The sequence below is a fragment of the Phoca vitulina genome, unplaced genomic scaffold, assembly GCF_004348235.1.
Source record: "Phoca vitulina isolate PV1807 unplaced genomic scaffold, GSC_HSeal_1.0 scaffold6, whole genome shotgun sequence".
In the NCBI taxonomy this organism is placed as follows: Eukaryota; Metazoa; Chordata; class Mammalia; order Carnivora; family Phocidae; genus Phoca; species Phoca vitulina.
This window is the reverse complement of record NW_022589709.1, coordinates 58,430,647-58,455,399: the sequence shown is the minus strand read 5'-3', so window position 1 is coordinate 58,455,399 and position 24,753 is coordinate 58,430,647. Positions and strand designations below refer to the sequence as shown.

The following is a 24,753-nucleotide window of genomic DNA, read 5'->3' as shown; positions in this document are numbered from 1 at the left end:
CTACAGTTTGGTGAAGCATTAATCCGCGTTGCCCCAGTCATTCCTCCTTCCCAGCCCCGCACCAGCAGGCCGGGCCTCTTGGTTCCCCAGTTCTACCTAGATTTAACAACGGAAAGAGCTGGGTCTCCTACGTTTTTAGGAGTACTGAAATTTGATTCAGTTGAAGCGGGGCGGGGGGGATCGATAAAAATCCCGACAGGGAGAACACTGACAGGAGTTACGGCTGGGAGACCCGTGAGCCCCAGGCTACAGCCTCTGCCGACCCGCCGGGTTGCCGGGGCGACGCTTCCGGCCGGCGCGCGCAGCCTGGGAGCAGGGGAGTTGTGGAATGGGCGGCTAGACCTACCCGCCGCCGTGAATTCGCCCGCGGGAGCGCGCTCGCGGCCGCGCGTTCTTCGCTTTCCCGGCTCCGTCGCTGACGCGTCGTAGACGTTGGGGAGCGGAGGACAGCAGCAGCGGGTCGGGATGAACAGCGGCGGCGGCTTCGGTTTGGCTTTAGGCTTCGGCCTTACCCCTACGGCGGTGATTCAGGTGACCAATCTGTCGTCGGCGGTGACCAGCGAGCAGATGCGGACGCTTTTTTCCTTCCTAGGAGAAATCGAGGAGCTGCGGCTTTACCCCCCAGAGTAAGTGCTCGAGCACGGCTGGGGGAGGGGCGCGGGCGCCATAGAGACCTCGGGCACCGAGGCGTGGGGGAGAGCGCGGACGGGGGCGCGCGGTGCCCGTCACGTGACCGCCCGGGCTTACCTTGGTGCCCATGTTTGATTAGGGCACCCGGGCGCGGGGCCCCGAGGTCCTCTTCTCCTTGTTAGTTAGACTGTGGGGGTTAACCTCTACGCCGAGCCCTTAGAGAGAATTTAGAGAAGTTGTTTTTTCGTGCATCTCCGATTTCTGGTCTCCGTCGGGTCCTCGTATTCAGTGCCTCCCCCTTTTCCTTTTTCTTCCCGAACTTAAGATGGCCGCAGGTGGGCCCGGAATAGTCCTCATGGCAAACGCCTGTTAGCGTTTTTGCAATGTGAAAATCGCAGAGACCACGCCGGAGAAACTGTCCACTTGTTAGGGTCTTAGTGTCAGGCCGTTGTTACTGATTGGAAAGCCTGTGGCTCATGGCAGATTGGAATTAGGGCTGTATTTGTTCCCCAGGGCGGTGTTCACAAATTGAGCATCTTCTTGGTGAATCTGACCGAGCCCATCCATGTTGTTAAATATGTCTTATTCGCCCTTTTGGCAGCGGATTAAAATTTCCGCTTTGAAGGTCACACTGTCATAAGCCTTTCATAAAAAGTATTAGTCGGTGCAGGATTATCCCTGTTGGATGCTTTAAAAGTCTGTCTCTATTTAAAAAGTCTACAACTCGCGGCCACTTCCCAAGTACTGTATTTTGAAGTAAGATTTCCCTTGTATAGTACTATCTACTCAAAATATGTAAGGGGTTTGTGGGTTGTTCACTTTATTACACATACTTTTTTTTTTTTTAAGATAGAGCTTAGAATCTTAAAATCCTCAGTATTTTGTTCATTGTGTCAAAATCCTTTGAAGGAAGAGCTAGTAGTTGCCCAGGATTTCTTTAAAAAAAAAAAAAAAATCTATTTGACTTTTTGGCTTATTTCATAATGATGCGTGTAGACCTGTTTTCTTTCGGTTTCTATCTGTAAGTACATCGCATTGCCACAGCATAGATACTGATTGGTAAAGGTTAGTGTTTGGATTTTTAAATTTTACTTTTTAAATTTTCTTTTCCTCTCTTGTTTTGAAATATGTAATGTATACGAAAAAGTTGAAAGAATAACACCCACGTTTCCTTCACCTGTATTCCTTCTTTGCCAGTTGAGTTGTCTCCCCCTCTATACTTAAACTCCCTCTTTCTTCCCATCCTTTTCAAAGTAGTTGCAGACACCATGATTGTTTATTCCTTAACACTTAAGTATGTATCTCTTCAGAACAGGTACATTGTTCTACATTACCACAATACTATTAACATGTTTAAGAACTTTAACATTGATAAGGTATAACAAGTAGTTCATATTTAAATTTTCCCAGTTATTATAACCATGTGTTTTTTCTTTTTCTTTTTTTGGTCTAGAATATAATGAGAAACCACCCATTTTATTTGGTTGTTACCTCCTTTAATCCAGAACAGTCCCCTGTCACCTTTTTAAAAGTCTTTCATGACATTGACATTTTGTCTTGTAGTTTGTAAATCTGGGCTTATATAGATTGTTTCTACATGATTAGATTCAGACAATACATTTTTGTCAAGAATACTTCATAAGTGCATGTATATACATATTTATTGACCAGCTGCGGCATTTATAGTTTGAATATCTTATTTAACTTTTGAAAATGCTTTTTGCTGTCTCTTCATTTCAGCATTCAGAACGTTTTTTTATTAATTGAGAAGTGTTTGGGAGAGGGCTGTACCCTTAAGAATTGGAATCAAGCAGTAAAATATTTTGTATATGAACCTTTGTAAACTAACCTTGCTTTCAAGGTTGTGGTAATAAGGTATCTCGTAGAAGAAGTATATCACAGAATATTATTCAACGCGAACATAATACCACTTTCATAGTTAAAACCAGGGTATGGGTGGCAGTATCCTGCCAGTTATCTGAGATTTAGTAATGGGCTGTTTTTTTTTTTATTTTTTTATTTTTTTAAAAAAATTTTTTTATTGTTATGTTAATCCCCATACATTACATCATTAGTTTTAGATATAGTGTTCCATGATTCATTGTTTGTGCAGAACACCCAGTGCTCCATGCAGAACGTGCCCTCCTCAATACCCATCACCAGGCTAACCCATCCTCCCACCCCCCTCCCCTCTAGAACCCTCAGTTTGTTTTTCAGAGTCCATCGTCTCTTATGGTTCTTCTCCCCCTCTGATTTCCCCCCCTTCATTCTTCCCCTCCTGCTACATTCTTCTTCTCTTTTTCTTTCTTAACATATATTGCATTATTTGTTTCAGAGGTACAGATCTGAGATTCAACAGTCTTGCACAATTCACAGCGCTTACCAGAACACATACCCTCCCCAGTGTCCATCACCAGTAATGGGCTGTTTTTTGAAATCACATGTTAATTACTTGGAGTTTAAAAGTCAAAGAGAATAAAAAGCTATTTATTTAAACATGGTGGAGTTAGTGTGTCACAAACTGTAATAGATTTTGCAAAATTGTAACATAAACATAGCACATATGGGCCCTGCAAAATTCTTAATCAGTTTTTCCTGAAGTGTAATCCCTTATTACTGTTTTTCAAAAATATTGCCATGCTTTACTAACAGCGTGTTTTCTGCTCTATGGTGAAGTTGTCATAACCTGGTTTTTATATTAAAGATGTGTTTGCAAATTTGAGCTGAAATGGATAACAGTGCAATAGTAGTAGTTGTATTGAAGACAGATAACTGTTTTGTAGTGTCTCGGAAATAGTACTTTATGATTCATGTTTGGAAGCTGAGTAGAATTTCATTTGTTTTAAATTTGGAAATACGTTTCTTTAAAAGAATGTGAAAACAGTTTCTCATTAACATTTTAAGAATTTGCTAATATGAAAATTCACATTTTAAATTTAACTCTTGGAATGAGGATGTGATTCAGTTTCTTAGTTTTTAAACATCGGTAATTAGTGTGAACATTCATTATATATGTTAAAAATTCTTTTTTAAAAAATTTTTTTAAAAGATTTTATTTATTTGACAGCGAGAGACACAGCGAGAGAGGGAACACAAGCAGGGGGGAGTGGGAGAGGGAGAAGCAGGCTTCCCGCGGAGCAGGGAACTGGGTGTGGGGCTCGATTCGTGTGGGGCTTGATCCCAGGATCCTGGGATCATGACCTGAGCAGAAGGCAGACGCTTAATGACTGAGCCACCCAGGCGCCCCTATGTTAAAAATTCTTAATTGTGCTCTTTTTTTTGTGCTGCCGGATGATAAATACCCAGAATTTTTGTTTTCACTTGTTGCACAACAAATGAATATCATGTCATGAAAACCTTTTTACCGCAGTAAGAAACTTTTGTAGTTTTTTAGTCACCTTTTTTTTTTTTAAAGGTATACTGTACGTACAGAAAAGTGTATGGATAAAATTACAGCTTGATGAATTTCCACAAAGTGAACACCTGTGTAATCAGCGCCCACATCAGGCTTATCTGCACCCTAGCATTTTCCCAATGCCCCCTTCAAGTGACTAACCCCCGAAGGGTAATCCTATCCTGATTTCTAACACCATGTCTCATATTAACACCTGTGTTGATTTTTCTTTTTTTTTTTTGCTGGTTTTCTTCACTTCTCTGGTCTTCAGAAGTATTAATAAGCAAGGAAAAATGTGTCAACTGCTTATTTATTTAGTTAAAAAAATTAGAACCAATATAGCCATTTTATGAGAAAGAAAAACACCACTTAATGATCTTCTCTCTTCATTTCTATATATTTACCTGCAGTCCTTTTAATATGTGCTTATTTTAATGTAGTGTAATCAAAGGATTTATACACTGATGGTGAACTTTTTTCATTCAACATAAAAGTACTTTTTCATATTCCTGTGTCTTATTTATAGTAATAACATTTAAAAGGCTGTAATTATGTCTTAAGTGTATTTTTCAAATTCTTTCATTAGCTATATTGGTTCCTTTGTATTGGTGTTTTAAGTCAATGGATTTTAGCAAAGATACAAAAACGTATCTTTTTGATTGTCTGCATTGATTGGAGCGCCTTCTGGCATTTGGTGGGCAAGTGTCAGTAATTGATAGAAGATCTTAACATAAGGAAAAACTGTGCCATCCAAAGTACCACTAAAGTCCTGCTGAGAAACACTTATAAATTATGTGTCAGTTAATATTTTTATATATAAGTCTGTGTACTTTGTCCATGCTTTGGATTATATCCTTTTTGATAGACCCTACAGTAAAAGACTGGATATATTAGTACCACTTGACTTTTTTTTAAAAAAGATTGTACTGTGCCATCACCAAGTTTAATGAAGAACAAAATAACCAGTTAGAGCCTAGGAAATTTAACTGATGCTCAAAAATTTGGTTCTGTAATTTCTGCATTAAACTCCTAGTCAGGGGGCGCCTGGGTGGCTCAGTCGTTAAGCGTCTGCCTTTGGCTCGTGTCATGATCCCGGGGTCCTGGGATCGAGCCCCACATCGGGCTCCCTGCTTTGCGGGGGGCCTGCTTCTCGCTCTCCCACTCCCCCTGCTTGTGTTCCCTCTCTCGCTGTGCCTCTCTCTGTCAAATAAATAAAATCTTTTTAAAAAATAAATAAACTCCTGGTCAGAAATTCTGAATTTTTGGAAAAACAATTGTAGAAAGTTTTATATTTGGAAAAACAAAAACAAAAACAAAAACAAAATTTTATTCAACAAATGAGGTGGAAATAAAATTTGCTATTTTGGTCTCTTGCTACTTTCCTTAGAAGCATATGTTTAGACCAAATGGAATATGTAACGCCCTTTTAAAAATTAAAACTCTAGGTCAAAATTACACTTAAAGATGATAATTCTATTTAATTAAAAAAAGTAAATATTTAAAAGGTTAGATGTATTAAAATGAAAGCTGTAAATATAAAATTTGGAAACAATGATGTATAAATAAATACACATTTGTTGAGAAATTCATCTTCTGTATTTAGGCTTGCCACTATATTGTATTTTAGATTGTAATGCTCAAAATAAAATAGTGTTAACGTAAGTTGATCTCTATTCTGTATTTTAAGAAAGGTAATTGGAGATGAAGATAAAATTCTTTAGAACAGTGGTGTAGCTATGTCTAGTGTCCACACTTCTTTGATAATGCTTGGTCCGCACAGGTCAGCCTTTCTTATCCAGTTCTGGGCTTCTCAAATTTTTGTAGTCTGTCATAACATGAAGTTGCTTTACCATCCAGGCTCATATTTCCTTTTCCTCTGGATGTTTTAAATCTGAAATGATGTGGGTTTTAAGTAGGGGTATTGGAAAATGTGTTTTTAGTTTTCAATAGTGATTATTTAGGTTTCCATTCTTTCACAAAAGGATCTGTCCATTTAGGGAATGTACTTTCAGTGGTGGTTTGTTAGGCTCTTGAAGATTTCAGTGCTCAAAGAGAGTATACTTGTAATTGCTAGGGCTTTAGTAGCTTATTGTAATTAAAGGTTTTTTTGCGGGGGTGGGGAGTACTGATTGCAAAAGACAGAAACAGCCCTACCCAGTCTAGCTCGTGAAGAGAGAAAATTATTAAAAAGATGGATATTCTCCTAAATTGAAATAAAGACTGTAGTATTAAGTAGGCCTCATGGGAACTGGGACTGGGAACCAGAAAGATAATCAGCATCCAGGGCGACTATCTGCCTCTTCTCAGAGGCTTTATTGTCTGCTCAGTTTGTTTCCGTGTATCTGCTCTATTTTCTTTGCAGACTTATTTTGTACTCAGTATTTTGGCATCTGGCCCAAGCCCTGAGTATAAGTGACTTTTCAGCCCAAGAGAGAGAATCTAATTGTTTAAGTGGATTTGATCAAACCACCCAAATTATAGGTTGTTGGTTAGCCAGTAAAATGGGCCCTTGTGTCATGTGGCCAATCAATTGTGGCTAGAGGCTTCCAAAATCTGTTGAGAGTTTTCATCTAAGAAAATGGATGAGGCTGTGCTAAAAGTGTATAGAATGCCCTGGTAGCATAATAATAATGTAATAGCATAAATATGTATGTTTATAGAGGAGAGGTCCTTAATCACTGATACCTTAAAGTAGCTTTCCAGAAGACTTGGAAACTTGAGTCTTGAAGAAAAGTGGAATTACCACTCAAAAAGAGAGGAAGGATATCATAGGCAAATGGAACATGTGCAAAGATGGCCCAGATATTCAGAATGTGTTCTGGACACCACAAGTATTTCTAATGCCTGGTTTTTGGGAGCATTTAGATGATAAAGCAAGAACAAAAGGGTGTCTGTGAGGAAATTTAAGCAGTGGAATGACATGACAAAATTTATAGTTTTGAAGGATCACTCTGGCAGCTTTTGTGAAAGACCATTATTAAGGAGTTGGGTTTGGAGTCACTGTGATTGTTTAGGAGCCATTGTGATAATCTGGGTGAGAAATGATGAGGGCCTGAATTAAGCTCCTGATAGTGAGAATGATAAAAGAATTCATGTGACAAATATTTGGGATACAGTCTTCACAGGATTTAATGACCAATTGGATGAAGAGGGAAGGGTCAAGGATGGAAACACCCTCGAATCTCAGTAGTTGTGTAAAACCAGATTATTTCTTAGTCTAAGCTTGTGGAGTAGGGAACTCTACTTACTGTGGTCACTCACTTTGGGATAAAGCCGATGTAGCAGCCACCCATTTCTCAAATGTTGCTGGTCACTGTGGCAGAGGAAAAGAGCCAAGCAGTGACCCTTAAAGCTCCTGAATGTCCGTTCTGCTCATACATAATTGGCCAAAACAAGTTGCTTGGGCACAGCTGACTTCAAGGAACAAAGAAATGGAATTTTACCATGTAGCCAGAAGCGATTTGAAGTATTTAGTGAACGGTACTAATGGTGGTTACATTTAATGACTCCTAGATTTATGACTTGAGTAATATGGTGGTATTTTTAACTGAGAGATGAAGTGAGGATGACCACCAGGATTGGTGAGGAAGAAGGATGATGGCTTTATTTTAGACTCCATAACTTTTTGGGGGTGGGCCCTGTGACCATCAAGGAGTAATATTCCAGCAGACACTTGGATCTGGGAGTCAAAAGCTCAAGAGAGGCCTAAATTGGAGATTTGGTAATGTGAAGGTGAGTTAAGTGTGGATACGACTGTTTTTACCTCAGTGACAAATTCATGAAGTGTTTGACTTAGATGTTTGTGTGGGGAGGTGGGGAGTAGGCATCATTGGAGCGGGCCTGTTGAAGCCTGAATTGGATAACCTTAGGCAGGAGTGAATTGAGTTGGGTTGGGTGAGAAAGAGGTGGTTTCATTTTGTCAACTTTCATTACCCTGACTAGTTATGTTAATAATAATATAAATAATGTCAAGTTCTCAATGCTAATATGTTTTATTGTCACAGTGTTTTGGTAATAGCATAAATATGTATGTTTAACCGTTACCAAGATGGATTTGTTGCTTTATGTGATTTTTTTTTAATTTTAAAAATGGCTAATATTTGGAATTGCTAATTAAATAGTACATTAAAATGCTTTTAAAATTCTTTTTTTTTTTTTCTTCTTTTTTAGAGAGAATGGGAGAGGGAGGGAGAGCATCTCAAGCAGGCTTCATGCCTAGTGTGGAGCCTGACATGGGGCTCAATCTCATAACCCTGAGATCATGACCTGAGCACAAATCAAGAGTCGGACACTTAACTGACTGAGCCACCCAGGCACCCCTAAAATGCTTTTAAAATTCTTGATTAGTTGAATGATTAAGATTGCACAAGATTTGGATTTAGATAATTAGACTTTAAGTCCCACCTTTGCCATTTACTAGGGCTAGGATTATATTATGGTCAACTTTCTTGACTTGTTTTGTAAACTAAATTGTTACTGTACAAGGCAGAGATATTTTTCAGATCATCTCACTTCTTTCTTAGTGGTCAAAAATCTTAATGCTTTAAAGGAGTGTATTCTATATTAGGTGTATATTTAGTTTGGGTGTTTTTTTTTCTTGCTAAAGACAATTTTAGACTTGAATTGAAAATAATCTTGGACAGACTGACAAAATGATCCTCAGTGAATATAGTATATTTTGCAGTCTAACAAGATGGATTCATATTATGGAAAAACTGCTTTCATCTGTGTTATGTCGTTTTCTTACTACAGGTCTACCTAGATTAAACTGAATCTGGTACGATTTAGAAGAGTATGTTCTTTTGCATATAAAATACGTTAAATTTTGTTTGTAAAATCTTTTGTCTGGAAAATCACAATGCTGCCTAGCTTAAAGCAGTCTCTAGTACATGTGAAAGACCTTAATTTTAATTCTGTGTTATTTGTTTGCAAGACTCTGGTGAAGTTTTTAGTGATCTAAAACCTGGGGAGTCACATTAGGAAGGGTTGAAAATGGTTGCAAAATTTGAAGTCATGAGGATTGGGACTTTTATGTAAAAGTGATTTTGCTTCAGATGATAGACTGAATATTTTTGGGTTAAATCTGCTGTTCTCAATTTTGCTCTGTTTAGGAACTCGTTAATTTACATTTCCAGTTTTTACAAATAAAATGATAGGCCTTCCTAGATTGCTGTCAACTTTTGCAGACAAATCACCATGAAAAGACTTAAGTTTTGGCTAGTACAGCCACTCTGGAAAACAGTATGGAGGATTCTCAAGAAGTTAAAAATAGAACTGCCCTTCCACCCAGCAATTGTACTACTAGGTATTTACCCAAAGAATACAAAAATACTAATTCAAAGGGATACATGCACCCCGAAGTTTAGAGCCAAAATGTGGAAACAGCCCAAGTGTCCATTGATTGGTGAATGGATAAAGAAGCTGTGTGTATATACAATGGAATATTACTCAGCCATAAAAAAACGAAATCTTGCCATTTGCAATGGCATGGATGGAGTTAGAGGGTTTTATACTATGCAAAATAAGTTAGAGAAAGACAAATACCATATGATTTCACTCATATGTGGAATTTAAGAAACAACAAATGAGCGAAGGGGAGAAAGAGGGAGGCAAACTGAGAAACAGACTCTTAACTATAGAGAACAAACTGATGGTAACTGTATATTAACCAACTGGAATTTAAGTAAAAACTTGAAAATGCAAATCTTTTTATGTGCTAATGATCCTTAGCAATAAAAATTCTTGTCTTGATTATGTAAGATTATATAAAGATCTAAGAAAGAAATTTCAAATGAAAATGACAAAACCAACCAAATGTTTATTAGTCCAATTGTTTTTCTTTTTATCTTGCAGCAACGCACCTCTTGCTTTTTCTTCCAAAGTATGTTATGTTAAGTTTCGTGACCCATCAAGTGTTGGCGTGGCCCAGCATCTAACTAACACGGTTTTTATTGACAGAGCTCTGATAGTTGTACCTTGTGCAGAAGGTTGGTATCTCCCGTGTTTTTTCCTATTATTTTAATCTCTGTCCTGTGTGTTACTACCTTTGGCTTTCCTAGAAATTGGTAGGTAGATAGTACACTGTTGTGTGTGTGTGTGTTTAAGAATGAAATTTGGAGAAGAAAAGAATTTTTACCTAATAATAAAATACAGTGGTTAATTTATTACTTATGTATGCTTGAGATTTAATAGCCAAACATTTAAAAAAATTCATGAATGACTTGTGGTTTGCTTTGGCTTTCTGTAGTCAATTTGCAAGTTGTAAACAAAGCTTTCTGAAATTAAAATATAAAATTGGTAGGGGAAATTATTTTAAATGTATAAACAAGTGAACATTTGCCCCTCTGTACACAATATTAATGATATGACATAAAAACTGTACATTTTGCCAAATTTGGGGTTAAATGGTATTTATGTTCATTAGAAAAATACTCATAATTTAATCTCTGAAGTATCCTCTTAAGGTAATTCACCTTGTCATAGAGACCATTATTGCATATTCATTGTGATTGCTATGCAACTGGAATTTATTTTTTTCTTTTAATGGCTTGCTTTTCTTGGGGGGTGGGATGTGTAATTGAATGGAAAGTAATTTTCCAAAGCTTCCATCAAGGAAATAGTTGTTGAAGATGGGAACAAGTCCAAAAGCCTTATAGTTATTAAATTAATTTAAGACTTAACCTGCTTTAAGAGCTAATTATTACCAATACTTATTTTTTAGTTATTTCCGTTTACAGAGCCATTCACATATAATAGGCTGTGCTGAATTTGACAGTTCTGGTGTGTAGTTAACTTTTATTTAGAGTACACACTGTGGTGTGTGTACATTTATTTTAGAATAGGTTATTGTAATTTAAATGTCCTTAAAGTATGTTTTCCCTGGTGGATGGTGGTAACTGTTGTACAATGTAAAAAATTTACCTGGAACAATTTAAGGAGCTTTCATATGTAATGTTTTAAAGCCTCTTTTAGAAACCAGGCTAATATTAAAATAACTTGATATATGGTACACAGTGCTGCACTTTTAAAGTTTGATGCTTATTTCAGAATGCCTATTCTGGGATGTCAGAAACATTACAGTTAGGTACAGTAGGTACCATTCTTTTGGTTTTGAAGTCCCAGAATAGGACATTCTGGATTTTTTTTCAGATGAATTTGAAAGTATTTTTCCCATGCCTGGGGAAAGGTAGAATAAAAATGGATTAAAGTTAATTATTTGCTGAATCTGTCCTTATCTATTGATCTGTAAGGGGACAGTGAGCCCAGAATTGGAGAGCAAGGTGAGAAAAGAGCTGGTAAATGGTTTAGTTCTGCATACCAAGTTCATACCAGTTTCATACCAGGTAAACTGCATGGGAAAAAAATAAGAAGTTTTATTAAATGGGAATATTAATCATAGAAAACTATGCTTCCAGTAGTGCAGGATCTTGTATTATGTTAGCTTACTGAATTGGAAGGAAGAATTTTTTATCAGTGTTGCTTTGTTGGAACCTTGCTATATTTCCATAGAATTTTTCATATATTTGAGAAGCCCATACTGTGATTTGTCGTAAGTGTTCAAGGTTATGGGCATGTAGAGGTTCTCTTTTTTGTCTGTTTTACTTAATAGAGCTTAATAAATACACGTTTATTATAATAGCTCTTGAATATTTTTAATATTACCACTTTGAGACAGTTTCTCTGGTTTTGAACATGAAAGTTTAAGCACATTTTTATTGCAGTTTAGTTGTAAGTATTTTAGAACACTGATAAAATAATTGCTATTAGAGAAACATTCAGATACACGTTTTTCTTTAGTTTAACTAAATACCACCGAATAACCTTTTAGAATCTGAGGAGTGTTACAGTGAGCTGTTAAAGATCTGATTATGCACCGCAAGCAAAGTAATAATGTGTTATTATACTGAAAAAGATAGCAAAGTGAGTTTGAAATAAACCAAAGGAAAGAGTTCCAGTGGAGTAAGTTCTTTTAGAGGAAGATGGGGTGCTGTAAGCATTCTTCTATTTACTTCACTGGTTGCATTCTTTCTTTGATATTATAGAAACAGCATTGTGAAAGATATGAGAAAACCATAGAAACAGTTTTAAGAAAAGTTTTTTCATTTTCTTTCAATTTGCTGTTTTTGTAATGCAGTTTTGTAACAAGATCCTAAGCTGTATAAGTAATGTTTAATGTGTAAGAGTTTCATGCGTATTAAGCATTAGCTATTGTTAATAAAACATGCCATTTCAAAATAAAATATGCTTTCATTATACTTGTCCAGATATGACCTCTTTTTGTTGTTGCGTGCATCTCAGATTTCTTTTTTATAAATGTTAACACTTAGAAAAAGATAAGGTCAAACATAACAAGGGTGTCAAGCCTAATCATCAGTCGTAACTTTATGTCCACATTTTCTGGTAGATGGATTTTGACTATTAATTTGGTTTTGTATGTTTTCTCTATGTGATATTTGTGCATTATTAGATGACTAGACTGGCCAAGGCAGACCTGTTACACTTGCCTGAGTTAGGCATTGTTTGCCATGCCACTAAACCTGCCGTCAAGTGAAACCTTCATTGGGGAAATGAGATCGGAGTCTGAACCGCAGAAGATGGACGCCCTGTCTCTGTTTTTTATTGTTTTACTTTAATTTCATTTCTTTTTCTTTATTTTGTCCCTTTTTTTGTTTTTGTTTTTGTTTTTGTTTTGTTAAATCTCTTTCACTTTAACTTGTGAGCTGGTTTTCCAGTTCTTTGTAAATGGTATTCCATTAAGGGTTCATAACATTGCTTTGCAGATTATATTGGGAGATGATTAGCAGAGCTCAATCTTAGAGTGAAATAAATTTTCATAGTAAACCTAGGATACAGTGTTGTGAAGCTCAGTGTGAGTCTTAATTGGTGTTTATAGACTGCATAGTACATTTTGTTCTCGAAACACTAAAACACTGTTAGAATTCTTAGGAACATTTCCTGACCTCATTGCAACATTTCAGATTTTTCTCCCAAATCTACATCTTTCATAAAAACCAATTAACAGCTTCTAATTTTCATCCTTCCCCCCCCCTAGAATTGTAGGCATACAGAATCCTCAAGGAAAATAAGTAAATTTCTTAGAATAATCTAGGGGTAGAGGACAAGCAGAGACATTCACTTTTTTGAGTTATTTACTACAGAAAGAACTTATTTCCTTGACTTTACAAAGACTTTTACCTGCCTGTGTGGGGAATGGATATTGGACAAACTTTGAAAACTTACTTGGCATGTGTATTTCTCTGCTTGAATTTTTTGAAAAAATTTCAGGTGTTACTAGCTTCTAAATGGATTCTGAGATTAGGACTATTAATTTTAATACTCTGAGAGAGGTTTTTCCTCTCAGTTGTCTTTGAGGAGTATAGTTTGGGAAAAATGCTAAATGCTTGTTTGTTTTATATTTTTGTATATACTCTGGTAGTATTTGGAGGATAAATTTGATAGAATTCTATCTTGGGAGTTAAGCAATGGAACTTTTTTCTTAAGATGTCTTTAATGGTAATTAAAATAAAAAATGTGCTTACAGTTAGACTTAATATTTATAATAGTTTATTACTACTATGAGAGGTAGTGAGACTCAGATAACTGATTGTTACTTTTTTTAAGCCAAAAGTGAAAGTATGATATTAATTATTCATCTTTTGGCCTGTGTTGAATACTTTTTATTTTGTGTAGTCTTTCTACACTGTCTTTTATGGGCAGTTTTGCTTACTTAATTGACAAGTAATCTTAAATTGGGGACATTAATAAATTGAAACAATTTGTTTTTTGGGTACATAAATTAGGGTGACAAAGCATAAGATTTATGCTACAGGACCTCAGTCGAATTTATCAAGATGTGTTCAGGTTTTATAAGCATTAAAAATAATACCTATATATAACAGTTAAAATGGGTCTGGTAGCAATCTAAATAGCTTAGTATATATAGGTGGGTATATAGACACGTGTATTAATACCAGTAACTAATAAATATAAAATAAATTGTTATTTGATGTCTTCAGTAAGGCCTACCTACCTTTCATTTATGCATGTTAAAAAATCTGTGCTTGTGCAGAATTTACACTGAAATAATAAAATAACTGTTTTTGAAATCAGTAAATTAATGTAGACTTAGATGTTGCAAAATTTAGGAAAAAGTAGACATTTGTTAAAGCTAATCAAATGTAATTTTTCTGTTCCTATAAATAAGGTGTAACCATTATTTAAAGCAAAATTTAAAAGCTGTCTTGAATTCCATCCATGTTTAGAGGTATATTCAGATAATATTGTTTAGAGATTTATCCCTCCACATCTGGTTGTTTTAAGTAGAATTTTTACTTCTAAAATCCAGCATGGTGCTTTTGAAAACTTACTCCATATGCTATTTCCAATTTAGTGTGACTTTGTACACTGTGTTTTAAATTATTTTTGAGGACTCCATAATGGAAATATATAGCCAACTACATATAACTATAAGTAGTTCTTCCAAAATAGATATACGTAGTCAACTTTCCAAGAGATAATTTTAGCGGTGTCAGTAAGAAAGAGAGGACACAAAGGGAAAATGTGTGAAAGTTGCAGTTCACATCAAAATTAATTGATTAGAGTCTAGTAATTAAATACGGCAAATTGATGAACTTTAGAGTAAATTTTTCATTTTTTAGTTGTAAGGATTTTTTTTTTCTTTTTAGTGTCTAAGATTATTTTAGTGTTACTGTCATTTTTATTAGGCAGTTAAGATGGTTATAAGCACGACATTTAGGCATTAACCCCCTTCTTCAGATAAGTATACATAAATTGGTTCTAAAAGTCAGGACTTTAAGAAGTTACCTGAGACAAGGGAACTTTTTTTGTTAGTGATTCTCAAAAATTTTAGTAGTTTCACAAGGCATAGTTTTTGGAATTGGATTCTTTTAGGCATCTCTGACCTGGTTGGTGAGATGTCTTTTTAACCGGCTGGGTGTAGGCATCCTTTAAATTGAAGCTGATTACATGGAATAGGCTTTTGTTTTTTTCTGTCTACTTGAAATTGAATGGAATTGATTGGAAGGTTATCAAAACTGTTTGCATCACCAGTAGGTAGTTTTAGTAACCAGGAGCACTCATTAAGGAACAAATTTCAATTCGCACATATTTGTTTTTTCTTTTTCTTTTTTTTGACTAATTTGGTTATTTGCCATTTCTGGGGATTAAACTTTAAAAAATGTTCTTCTTTTCTGTATCTGATGTTCTGTGTGCTATTAGTGATGCAGCCAACACGAACGGTTGTCATGTGTAACACAACTTTCGATCACCGCGAAAACACCGTCCTGGGAAAGCGTCCATGCTTGATATCGTTTGGTTCATGAACATTAAGTTTCCAGTACAGGTGACCCATAGCTCAAAGTGTTAAATAATTGTCTACATTATTCAATTTTTAAAATAATATTCCATTAATGAGATTGTTAGTCTTTGAAGTTTTGCTCACTTTTATTTTTCCTAGTAGAGCAGGATAAAAGGAAAGACTTAAGTTCTTATTTATTTCTTTGTACAGATCTGATAGATAGATTCATTTATTATTATTATTTTTTAAGTGCAAGGGTAATTGTAAAATCATAGTGTAAAGTTTGTGTGGTGTTTCTGCTTTCCGTAATGTTTGGAACTTGCCTCTGCAGGTAAAATTCCAGAGGAATCCAAAGCCCTCTCTTTATTGGCTCCTGCTCCAACCATGACAAGTCTAATGCCTGGTGCAGGCTTGCTTCCCATACCGACCCCAAATCCCCTGACTACAGTAAGTATTACACACCCTCTTCTGAAAGAGATTTATGTTGAACTGTGTAATCATTTGAAAAGGAGCTTAGAAAATTATTTCTGTTTTGAATCGTTTTTTTAAATGAAAAGGATTCAGAATGTCTACTTAATTTTTCTACTTAATGTCTACTTAATCCCCCCCCCCCACACACACACATTATCATTGACTTAAACTGACTTTTGGAATTATTTTTGAAGTAATTGGGCATTCATTTAACTTTGAGAACTAAAATAGATTATTCGTTAGAGAATCAGTTATTGAAACTAAGCATTTTAGATCGCATGGGGAATTGGAAAATCTAGTAACTATATTTCCCAGTTCAAAAGGACTAAATCTATTAAAGTAAAATAAAATAAAATGATCCACAGCTTTGTAACAGGAAAAAGAATCTCAGAGAAGCATTTGTCTGATACTGAGAAAATACAGCAAGGTAAAAACATGGTAAAGATATTTTTTCATTAACTATGTGCAATTAAATAGGAATTTAATACCTTCTTTGTGATTTCTAAGAGGGGTTAAAAAAGATTTTGCTGTTACTGGGCTCTTGTCATATTTATCTTAAAGAAAGGTCATTTTTCTTCAAAAATGAATACAAGACAAAATATAAAAGTCACCTTAATTGCAAGTTGTATTTTAGCTTTGTGGTATTGGATTATTAGGGGGTAAACTAATACTAGCTTTATGATAGTAAATTTTTTTTTTTAAGATTTTATTTATTTATTTGACAGAGACACAGTGAGAGAGGGAACACAAGCAGGGGGAGTGGGAGAGGAAGAAGCAGGCTTCCCACTGAGCAGGGAGCCCGAGGTGGGACTCAATCCCAGGACCCTGGGATCATGACCTGAGCCGAAGGCAGACGCTTTAACGACTGAGCCACCCAGGCGCCCCGATAGTAAATTTTTTAAAATACTTTTTTTTTTCTTAGAGATTTTATTTTTTTAAAGGTTTTATTCATTTATTTGACAGAGAGAGACACAGCGAGAGAAGGAACACAGGCAGCAGGGGTGGGAGAGGGAGAAGCAGGCCTCCCGCCAAGCAGGGAGCCTGATGCAGGGCTCAATCCCAGGACCCTGGGATCATGACCCGAGCCGAAGGCAGATGCTTAACGACTGAGCCACCCAGGCGCCCCTAGAGATTTTATTTTTAAGTAATCTCTACGCTCAGTGTGGGGCTTGAACTCACAACCCTGAGATCAAGAGTTGCATGCTCTGCCAACCGAGCCAACCAGGCCCTCTCCCCACCTTTTTTTAAAGTAAGTTATACCCCCATTGTGGGGCTCTAACTCACCTGGAGATCAAGGGTCTCAGGCTCTACTAAGCCAGCCAGTTACCCCTTTGATGGTAGTTAATTTACCAAAGTTATAGAACAAAGTGCAAAATTTTAGGTCTTTTTTTGCATAACTTTGAACTGCTGGAGACCTGCATTGTGATCGCTGGTGGAAATTATTTTTAATTTCTTTTTTTGGCGAGGAGGATTTTTTTTTAATTAATTAATTTAGAGGGGGGTAGAAAGAGAGGAGGGGCAGAGGGAGAGAGAATCTTAAGCAGGTCCCACACCCAGCATGATGCCTGGCATGTGGCTCGATCTCACAACCCCAAGATCATGACCTGAGCCCAAATCAAGAGTTGGACGCTTAACTGACTGAGCCACGCAGGTACCCCCCCTTTTATTTTAAAGATGTATTTATTTGTTTTAGAGAAAGAGCGTGAGTGGGGGGAGGGGCAGAGGGAGAGAGAGAATCTCAAGCAGACCCCACTGAGCGAGGAGCCCTGACACAGGGCTTGATCTCATGATCCTGAGATCATGACCTGAGCCGAATGAGCCACCCAGGCATCCCAGGAAAATACTTTTTAATTCAACATCTTATCATTTGAGGTCATGACCTGAGCTGAATGAGCCACCCAGGCATCCCAGGAAAATACTTTTTAATTCATCATCTGATCGTTTGAGTTAAGCTTTTTAGAAATGTTCTAGAAAATTTTATTTTGGTTATATTTTGGTATATTTTAACACATTAATTCCTGGATCACTATTTTTTTTCAGAAAGTATTGTTTTGCTATCTTGACAATTCTTAGGGTTTATTGAGCAACAGCATAAAGTTTTTATTTAATTTGTTGCCTTGAGGGGAAATGGTTTTCTTTAAATTCAGCTGTAGTTATCTATTATTTTGAAATTTAATTTATGAAGAACAATTTGAATTAGAAAACGGGACAGGTGGCCCATTGTGACTTGGCTCCTGCTTACCTCTCTGACCTTTTTCCTACCTGTTTTCATGGCTTTCTCTACTTCAGCCATATTGGCTTTGTTGTTTCTTAGACACACCAAGCACATTTTTGCTTTAGGGCTTTTGTACTTACTCATCCTTTGCCTAGAACATTTCGTTTCCAGGGAGGCCATGGTTTCTTTTTTTTTTTTAAAGATTTTATTTATTTATGTGACAGAGACACAGCGAGAGAGGGAACACAAGCAGGGGGAGTGGGAGAGGGAGAAGCAGGCTTCCCGCTGAGCTGGGAGCCCGATGCGGGGCTCGATCCCAGGACCCTGGGATCATGACCTGAGCCGAAGGCAGCCGCTTAACGACTGAGCCACCCAGGCGCCCCGAGGCCATGGTTTCTATGTCAGAAGTGTTACATCAGGGGTGCCTGGGTGGCTCAGTCGTTAAGTGTCTGCCTTCGGCTCAGGTCATGATCCCAGAGTCCTGGGATCGAGCCCTGCATCAGGCTCCCTGCTCGGCAGAGAGCCTGCTTCTCCCTCTGCCACTCCCCCTACTTGTGTTCCCTCTCTCGCTGTCTCTCTCTCCATCAAATAAATAAATAAAATCTTTAAAAAAAAAAAAAATAAGTGTTACATCAGGAGCCTAGGTCATCTTTAACCCATCGAAGACCAAAAGGGTAACTAAATACTTAAGTTTCTTAGACCAGGGCTAGAAAGTAGATTAATTAAAAGAAGGGTAATTGTATTGTTACAGAGCATCTGCATTCAGTAGAACTTTCTGCTGTGCTGAAAATGTCTGTATCTGTACTATCGAGTGTGGTAGCCACACTATTGAGCACTTGAAATGAGTCCCTGAATTTTAACTAAAATTCAGATAGCTGTATGGGATTAGTGACTGCCATATTAAATAGCATAGGTGTAGCAGAAGGGTATAGTAAAAAAAAGAGACAGGGAAAAGTTTCTAAAAAAGAGCTGAATGATCTTTAAGTTTGAGAAACTTAAAGGTTAGATGGATTAGATGGTTTGGAAAAGCCCATTCCAAGTGTGTGTGTGTGTTTGTGTGTGTGTATGTATATATATAATGTCCCAGTGGAGAAAATTTGCAGGTCAAAGGGATGGACAACTGGGAGTGCCTGGAAAGGCTTGCTCAGTGCTTTAAATCCATGCAAAACTAATAAATAATAAGAGTCATATTTGTGATTTAACTTAAAGATATATAATAATTCTCTTGCACAGTAAAAAAAATTTAATGGGGGTGCCTGGGTGGCTCATTTGGTTAAGCGTCTGCCTTTGGCTCAGGTCGTGATCTTGAGGTCCTGGGATCGAACCCTGCATCTGGCTCCCTGCTCAGCAGGGAGCCTGCTTCTCCCTCTCTCCTGCTCCCCCTGCTTGCTCCCTTTCTCTCTTTCTGAAATAAATAAAAATCTTTAAAAAAAAATTTAATGTAATGACCCTCAAACATCTGTGTACCTTATAATACCATAGAAGATAAGGTGTTGGGGGAAAAAAGGAGTGTCAATGCATAAGCAAACCATGGAGAAAAACTAGGCTTAGAGGGTGGTAGCCTTGATTCAGAGATCACTCACCCATTTTGAATTAAGATATTTTATACAACTTTATGATAACTTGAAGTGGTAATGCTGAGCAACAAATCCAAGATGTTAGTAGCAAGATACCACAGGTTATATAATAAATACTATGAAGAAAAAAAGTGATGTGGTAGAGAGTAAGTGAAACTTTATATAAAGTCAGGGAAAGCCTCTTGGAGGGGATGAGTGACCTGATGCTTGAAGGATTTGGCTGGTAGAAGCTGAGGAAGAGTTTTTTGGCAGAAAGAACGCCAAGCAAAAGCCCTAAGGTGGGAAAAACTTTGTCTTCAAGGTACAGAATGGCAGTCAGTATAGTCGAAGCTTTGGAAATGGGGGCAGTGGTAGTATGTGTTTTGAGATATTGGAAGGATAGACAGCATACTGATTATAGGGCTTTTGGGCCATGGAAAGGAATTTGAATTTTATTCAAAAGGTAATTAGAAGCCATTGATTGGCTTTAAGCAGGGTAAGACATAATTTGACATTTTATTTATTTATTTAAAGATTTTATTTATTTGACAGAGAGGGAACACAAGCGGGGGGGTGGGAGGGGCAAAGCAGGCTTCCCACCGAGCAGGGAGCCCGATGTGGGGCTTGATCCCAGGACCCTGGGATCGTGACCTGAGCCGAAGGCAGAGGCTTAACGACTGAGCCATCCAGGCGCCCCTAATTTGACATTTTTAAAAAGATCATACACAGGCCGTTGCGACACCTGTAATTGATACTTGTTTCATCAACGTACGTTTTTACCTTTCGGAAGTGTTTTTACATAGTATTTGTTTAATCTTAGTTTCATAACATTGTATAGTCATTGCCCCAAATTTTCTTTCTTTTTTTGGAGAGGGGGAGAGAGAGAGAGGGAGGGGTTGGGAGGGGTAGAGAGAGAATGTTACGCAGGCTCCATGTCCAGCGCAGAGCCTGATGCAGGTCTCATCACACAACCCTGAGCTGAAATAGAGTTGGATGCTTAACTGACTGGGCCACCCAGGCACCCCAGTGCTCAGTTTTCTTAAATCTCATAAATGGAAATGAAAGTTATAGCTGGTTTCCCCTTGAAATGTCTTCTCATTAGTTCTGCAAAGTCTTCTGTTTTCAAATTTTGAGATACTCTATCTTTCCTAGTTTAAGTTCACATTAAAAACATACTCCTTAACGCTTGAACTAAAAACTGAATTTCGTAATGTTATAAAAGATCATTCAAAGGTTTTTTCCTGTTCCCATCAAAGTATAGGTGAGTTCAGGTTTTCAGTTTTCTTTTCTTAGGTAAACTTTGTCCCTGTTTCAGTTTTAGTCTGTGTATAGTAGTACCTTGCTTTTTACCACTTGGTAGCTGAGTAGCTTTGGGAAAATTATTTTAATTTCTGTAAGTCTTCTTTATCTGTGAAATTGGCATAATACTCATACAGCAACTTTATAGGACATAACTGCTGTGAATAACTTCTGAGAATTGACTGTTCATTTTTAGTTTCAAGTTTGAAAGTAGTTAAAATACCCAGATAGTTAAGAATTATGTTGTATTTCTAATTACACACAGAACTACTGTGACCTCCTTCTCAATAATTCAGACATATACATTGCTTAAAGTTGGGACTCCCTAGTCACCTTCCATTCTTGTTGAGTTGATCGTTTTCTTTTTAAGGTTAAAGAACAGTAATCTTTGATACTAACAGAAAATATGTGTTCTTTTTTTTTTTTTAATTTATAGTTGGGTGTTTCCCTTAGCAGTTTGGGAGCTATACCAGCAGCAGCACTAGACCCCAACATTGCAACACTTGGAGAAATACCACAGCCACCACTTATGGGAAATGTGGATCCTTCCAAAATTGATGAAATTAGGAGAACAGTCTATGTTGGCAATTTGAATTCCCAGGTAACTAATTTAAGAAAAAACTGAGTGGTAGGATCTCTTAACTCTTTCCCCCTTCTTCAAAGTCATATCGATTGATAAAGTAATGTTTACCTAATTTTTTAAAAAAGAATTACTTTATTAAAGCGTGACTTTGTTTCTTCAGACAACGACAGCTGATCAGCTACTTGAATTTTTTAAACAAGTTGGAGAAGTGAAGTTTGTGCGGATGGCAGGTGATGAGACTCAGCCAACTCGGTTTGCTTTTGTGGAATTTGCAGACCAAAATTCTGTACCAAGGGCCCTTGCTTTTAATGGAGTTATGTTTGGAGACAGGCCACTGAAGTAAGAAACCCTAAACAAAGAAATTTTAATGATAATGGAAAAACTTAAAGTATTTCTGATGTAATTAAGGCTTTTTTTTTTTCTTTTTAATAGTAATTGGCAATTTGTGGAAAGGAAGACTTTGTGTTAAGTATAAATGAAATACATGAGTTACTATTTTAGCCTTTAAAGTTGTATTTGAAAACATATTTTCTATTTTATAAGGTCTAATTTGATATTAACATTATTTATATACCCTATATAATGATTATAGGTCTTTTCCCATAAGCTCTAATAAAGCAGATTGGGTTTGCATTATGACTAGACTAATGGATGATTGAACATACGAGATGAACTTAGAGTAATACTGTAATAAGAATTTTGATAAATCCAAAATCCCAAGAGGAAAATAATATTAAGTACCCAGAAGTGTTTTAAATCAATCAGTTTGAGTTTTAATATTTTTTCATATCGTATTTTGCAAAATGAAAAATTGGTATAGACTTTACATTCTCAAGACCAGAAAATCTATTTCTTGCAGATTATTGAGGCAGCAGTTTTATCTAAATTTCATAGGTAATTGCCTTAGTTATACAGCTTGATCAGGATTCAGCTGTGAAAGGATAAAATTTCTTTTTGGTGAATGCTTGTCTTCTCAGTGTGAAGGGGGTAAAGTGAGACTCACCAGATTCATTTATGTGCATCAGAGAAACCACTTCTGACCTAGTAGGGAAGAGTTTTATCAGGTGCCTCCCACATTCAAAGCTGTATCTGACTCACCATGGTCCAAGATTGGTTAAAATTGTGCATATATTTAGCCTCTCCTGCATCCTCCCAGCGTGCAGAGATACCAACAAAATCTTATAATCCAAGATGAGAAATGATGTATTTTAATATTGGTGTCAGCATTTAATTTATTATAATTCTAAGTTGTGTGGAAAAGCAATTGTCCTGGTATATTCAAGTTGTTAAGGAGTCAGCTAGGGTTCAGTTTTTCTTTCTTTTTTCCTTGCTTTTGGCTCTGTTAGCAAGAGGTAAAGATGAGTGATAATGAGATTAATCATGGTTTTGATGTTGGTTTTGATTATTCTGTATTTAGCTGTATCATTCTTAATGTGCTTTCGAGATGTCCTCAGATTTATAAATATGTGTATCATAAACATTTGTTTCATATTTTGTAAAATATGGTGTGTATTTGTGATATGCTAATATTTTTAATTTAGAATTAATCACTCCAACAATGCAATAGTAAAACCCCCTGAGATGACACCTCAGGCTGCAGCTAAGGAGTTAGAAGAAGTAATGAAGCGAGTACGAGAGGCTCAGTCCTTTATCTCAGCAGCCATTGAACCAGGTAAGGCCACGGTGTTGTTATATAGGTTGCAGTTTAAGATCATAGAACCGTAGAACTGGAAGGAATTTTAGAAATTATCTTGTTTAGTCCCTCTATGTTACAAACAAGAAGACTGAAACTCGAGAAAGAGTAAGTGACTTACTAGTGTCAAAGGTCAAAGAACTGGTTAGCATAAATGTTGTGTTTTCCTATGATACTGAATTGAGGCACATTAGCTTGAGTTAATCAGATCTGTATGTTTTTGTAGCAAAGTCAGTGCTCACAAGTGATTGGCTTAAAGCAAAGTGTAAATGTTATTTTGAGGCGAAAAGTAAGAATAAATATAATTAAAAGGTTATAATCAAGCAGGTTCACTTTCCTTCACAGTTCTCATTTTAAAAATAGGAAAGAGAGCCCATGATTGGCAAAATACAAAGACTGTTTTAACAAGGTAAAGGAACACCTATTCAGACTTTCATGTTGCTTACGGAAAGTTAAAAATCCAATCTAAAAATGTCTAGGTGGTTTACAGTTGAGCAAATTTTCTACATCAGCACTCAGAATTTAAGCTTCACTGCTAGCAAAATAAATGGAGAGAAGATTTAAAATCACTGTCATAGGAATTACAGACATGTTATAATCGTACATTATGGCAGCAACAAAATATTACGAACAGCTGTTTATAATCATCTGGTTTATATGTACTGCTGCAGGGTGGCTGCACTCAACGAGTTTATGCAATGACTTTCTTGGATGTTTCTGAAGGATAATTGCACAGGAGGAGGATGTACAGAGAGTAGGCCCCTTGCACTATATGTGGTACATTCCACTTGTGCCTGATTATTAACTGGGATCTTTAATTGTTCTGAGCTTACACTGCAAAGTGGTTTTTTCCTCCCAGAGTCTGGAAAGAGCAATGAAAGAAAAGGCGGTCGATCTCGTTCCCACACTCGTTCAAAATCCAGGTCTAGCTCAAAATCCCATTCTAGACGAAAAAGATCACAGTCAAAACACAGGTGAGAATTTCTGCTATCATATTTAAAATTTTTTTGGTCTAGTATTTAAAATAGTTAAGATTTTCTGAGTTTTTGCTTATGTATCAGAATTTAGAAATTTCAGTGGATTTCAGCAGGAATTATGCTTATCATTAAATGTTGCTTTAATTATAATACTGTAGTTAAGAATGAAATTTTATCTAATTGATACGTAATTTTTATTATCTCAATTTTCTGTTTTAGAAGTTGGTTTTCTATCTTAAGGCGCTCTATTCCTGATTCTTCTAAGAATAAACTATTCTTTATATAGGACTGGCAGAAATTTTTCATTCTTTTTCTTGAGAAAAGGGAATATATATGTATGGTGATGCTGAAATATTATTGTAATGGCTCTGTGCACCTCCCCCCTCTTCCCCCCCCCCAGCCCAGCTACTCAAGGCTTGGGGGAGTAGCACCTCATATCTTGGATTCCAGTACCTACCTATCTCTAGTTCCGTGAGTCAAATGAGGTGCTTTAAATCTTTGGTATTTTTGATGATAAGAGCCTCCTGCACCCACTTTGGGACCTGAAACACAGCAGTAACTTTGCAGCTTTAGTTCCAACTACTGTATTATGCTTAAGCTCTGTTTCTGTTCTGTTTA

At 36.7% G+C, this 24,753-nt stretch overlaps 1 protein-coding gene across 4 annotated transcripts in view; it reads left to right on the top strand.

Annotated features, from left to right (window-relative positions):
* The first annotated feature begins 317 nt into the window (after positions 1-317).
* Positions 318-24,753, top strand: part of SREK1 (splicing regulatory glutamic acid and lysine rich protein 1) — a 41,755-nt gene continuing 17,319 nt past the window's right edge. The window contains exons 1-8 of one of the 4 annotated variants that reach the window (XM_032404312.1): positions 322-626; positions 9,878-10,011; positions 15,263-15,386; positions 15,673-15,788; positions 21,319-21,483; positions 21,626-21,804; positions 23,007-23,137; positions 24,018-24,132. In XM_032404312.1, coding sequence (XP_032260203.1) covers positions 15,726-15,788; positions 21,319-21,483; positions 21,626-21,804; positions 23,007-23,137; positions 24,018-24,132 — 653 coding nt within the window. In that variant the 5' untranslated portion in view covers positions 322-626; positions 9,878-10,011; positions 15,263-15,386; positions 15,673-15,725. Of the gene's footprint in view, positions 627-9,877; positions 10,012-10,053; positions 15,387-15,672; positions 15,789-21,318; positions 21,484-21,625; positions 21,805-23,006; positions 23,138-24,017; positions 24,133-24,753 lie in introns of those variants that run through there. The other 3 variants (XM_032404310.1, XM_032404309.1, XM_032404311.1) reach the window with 3 other exon arrangements.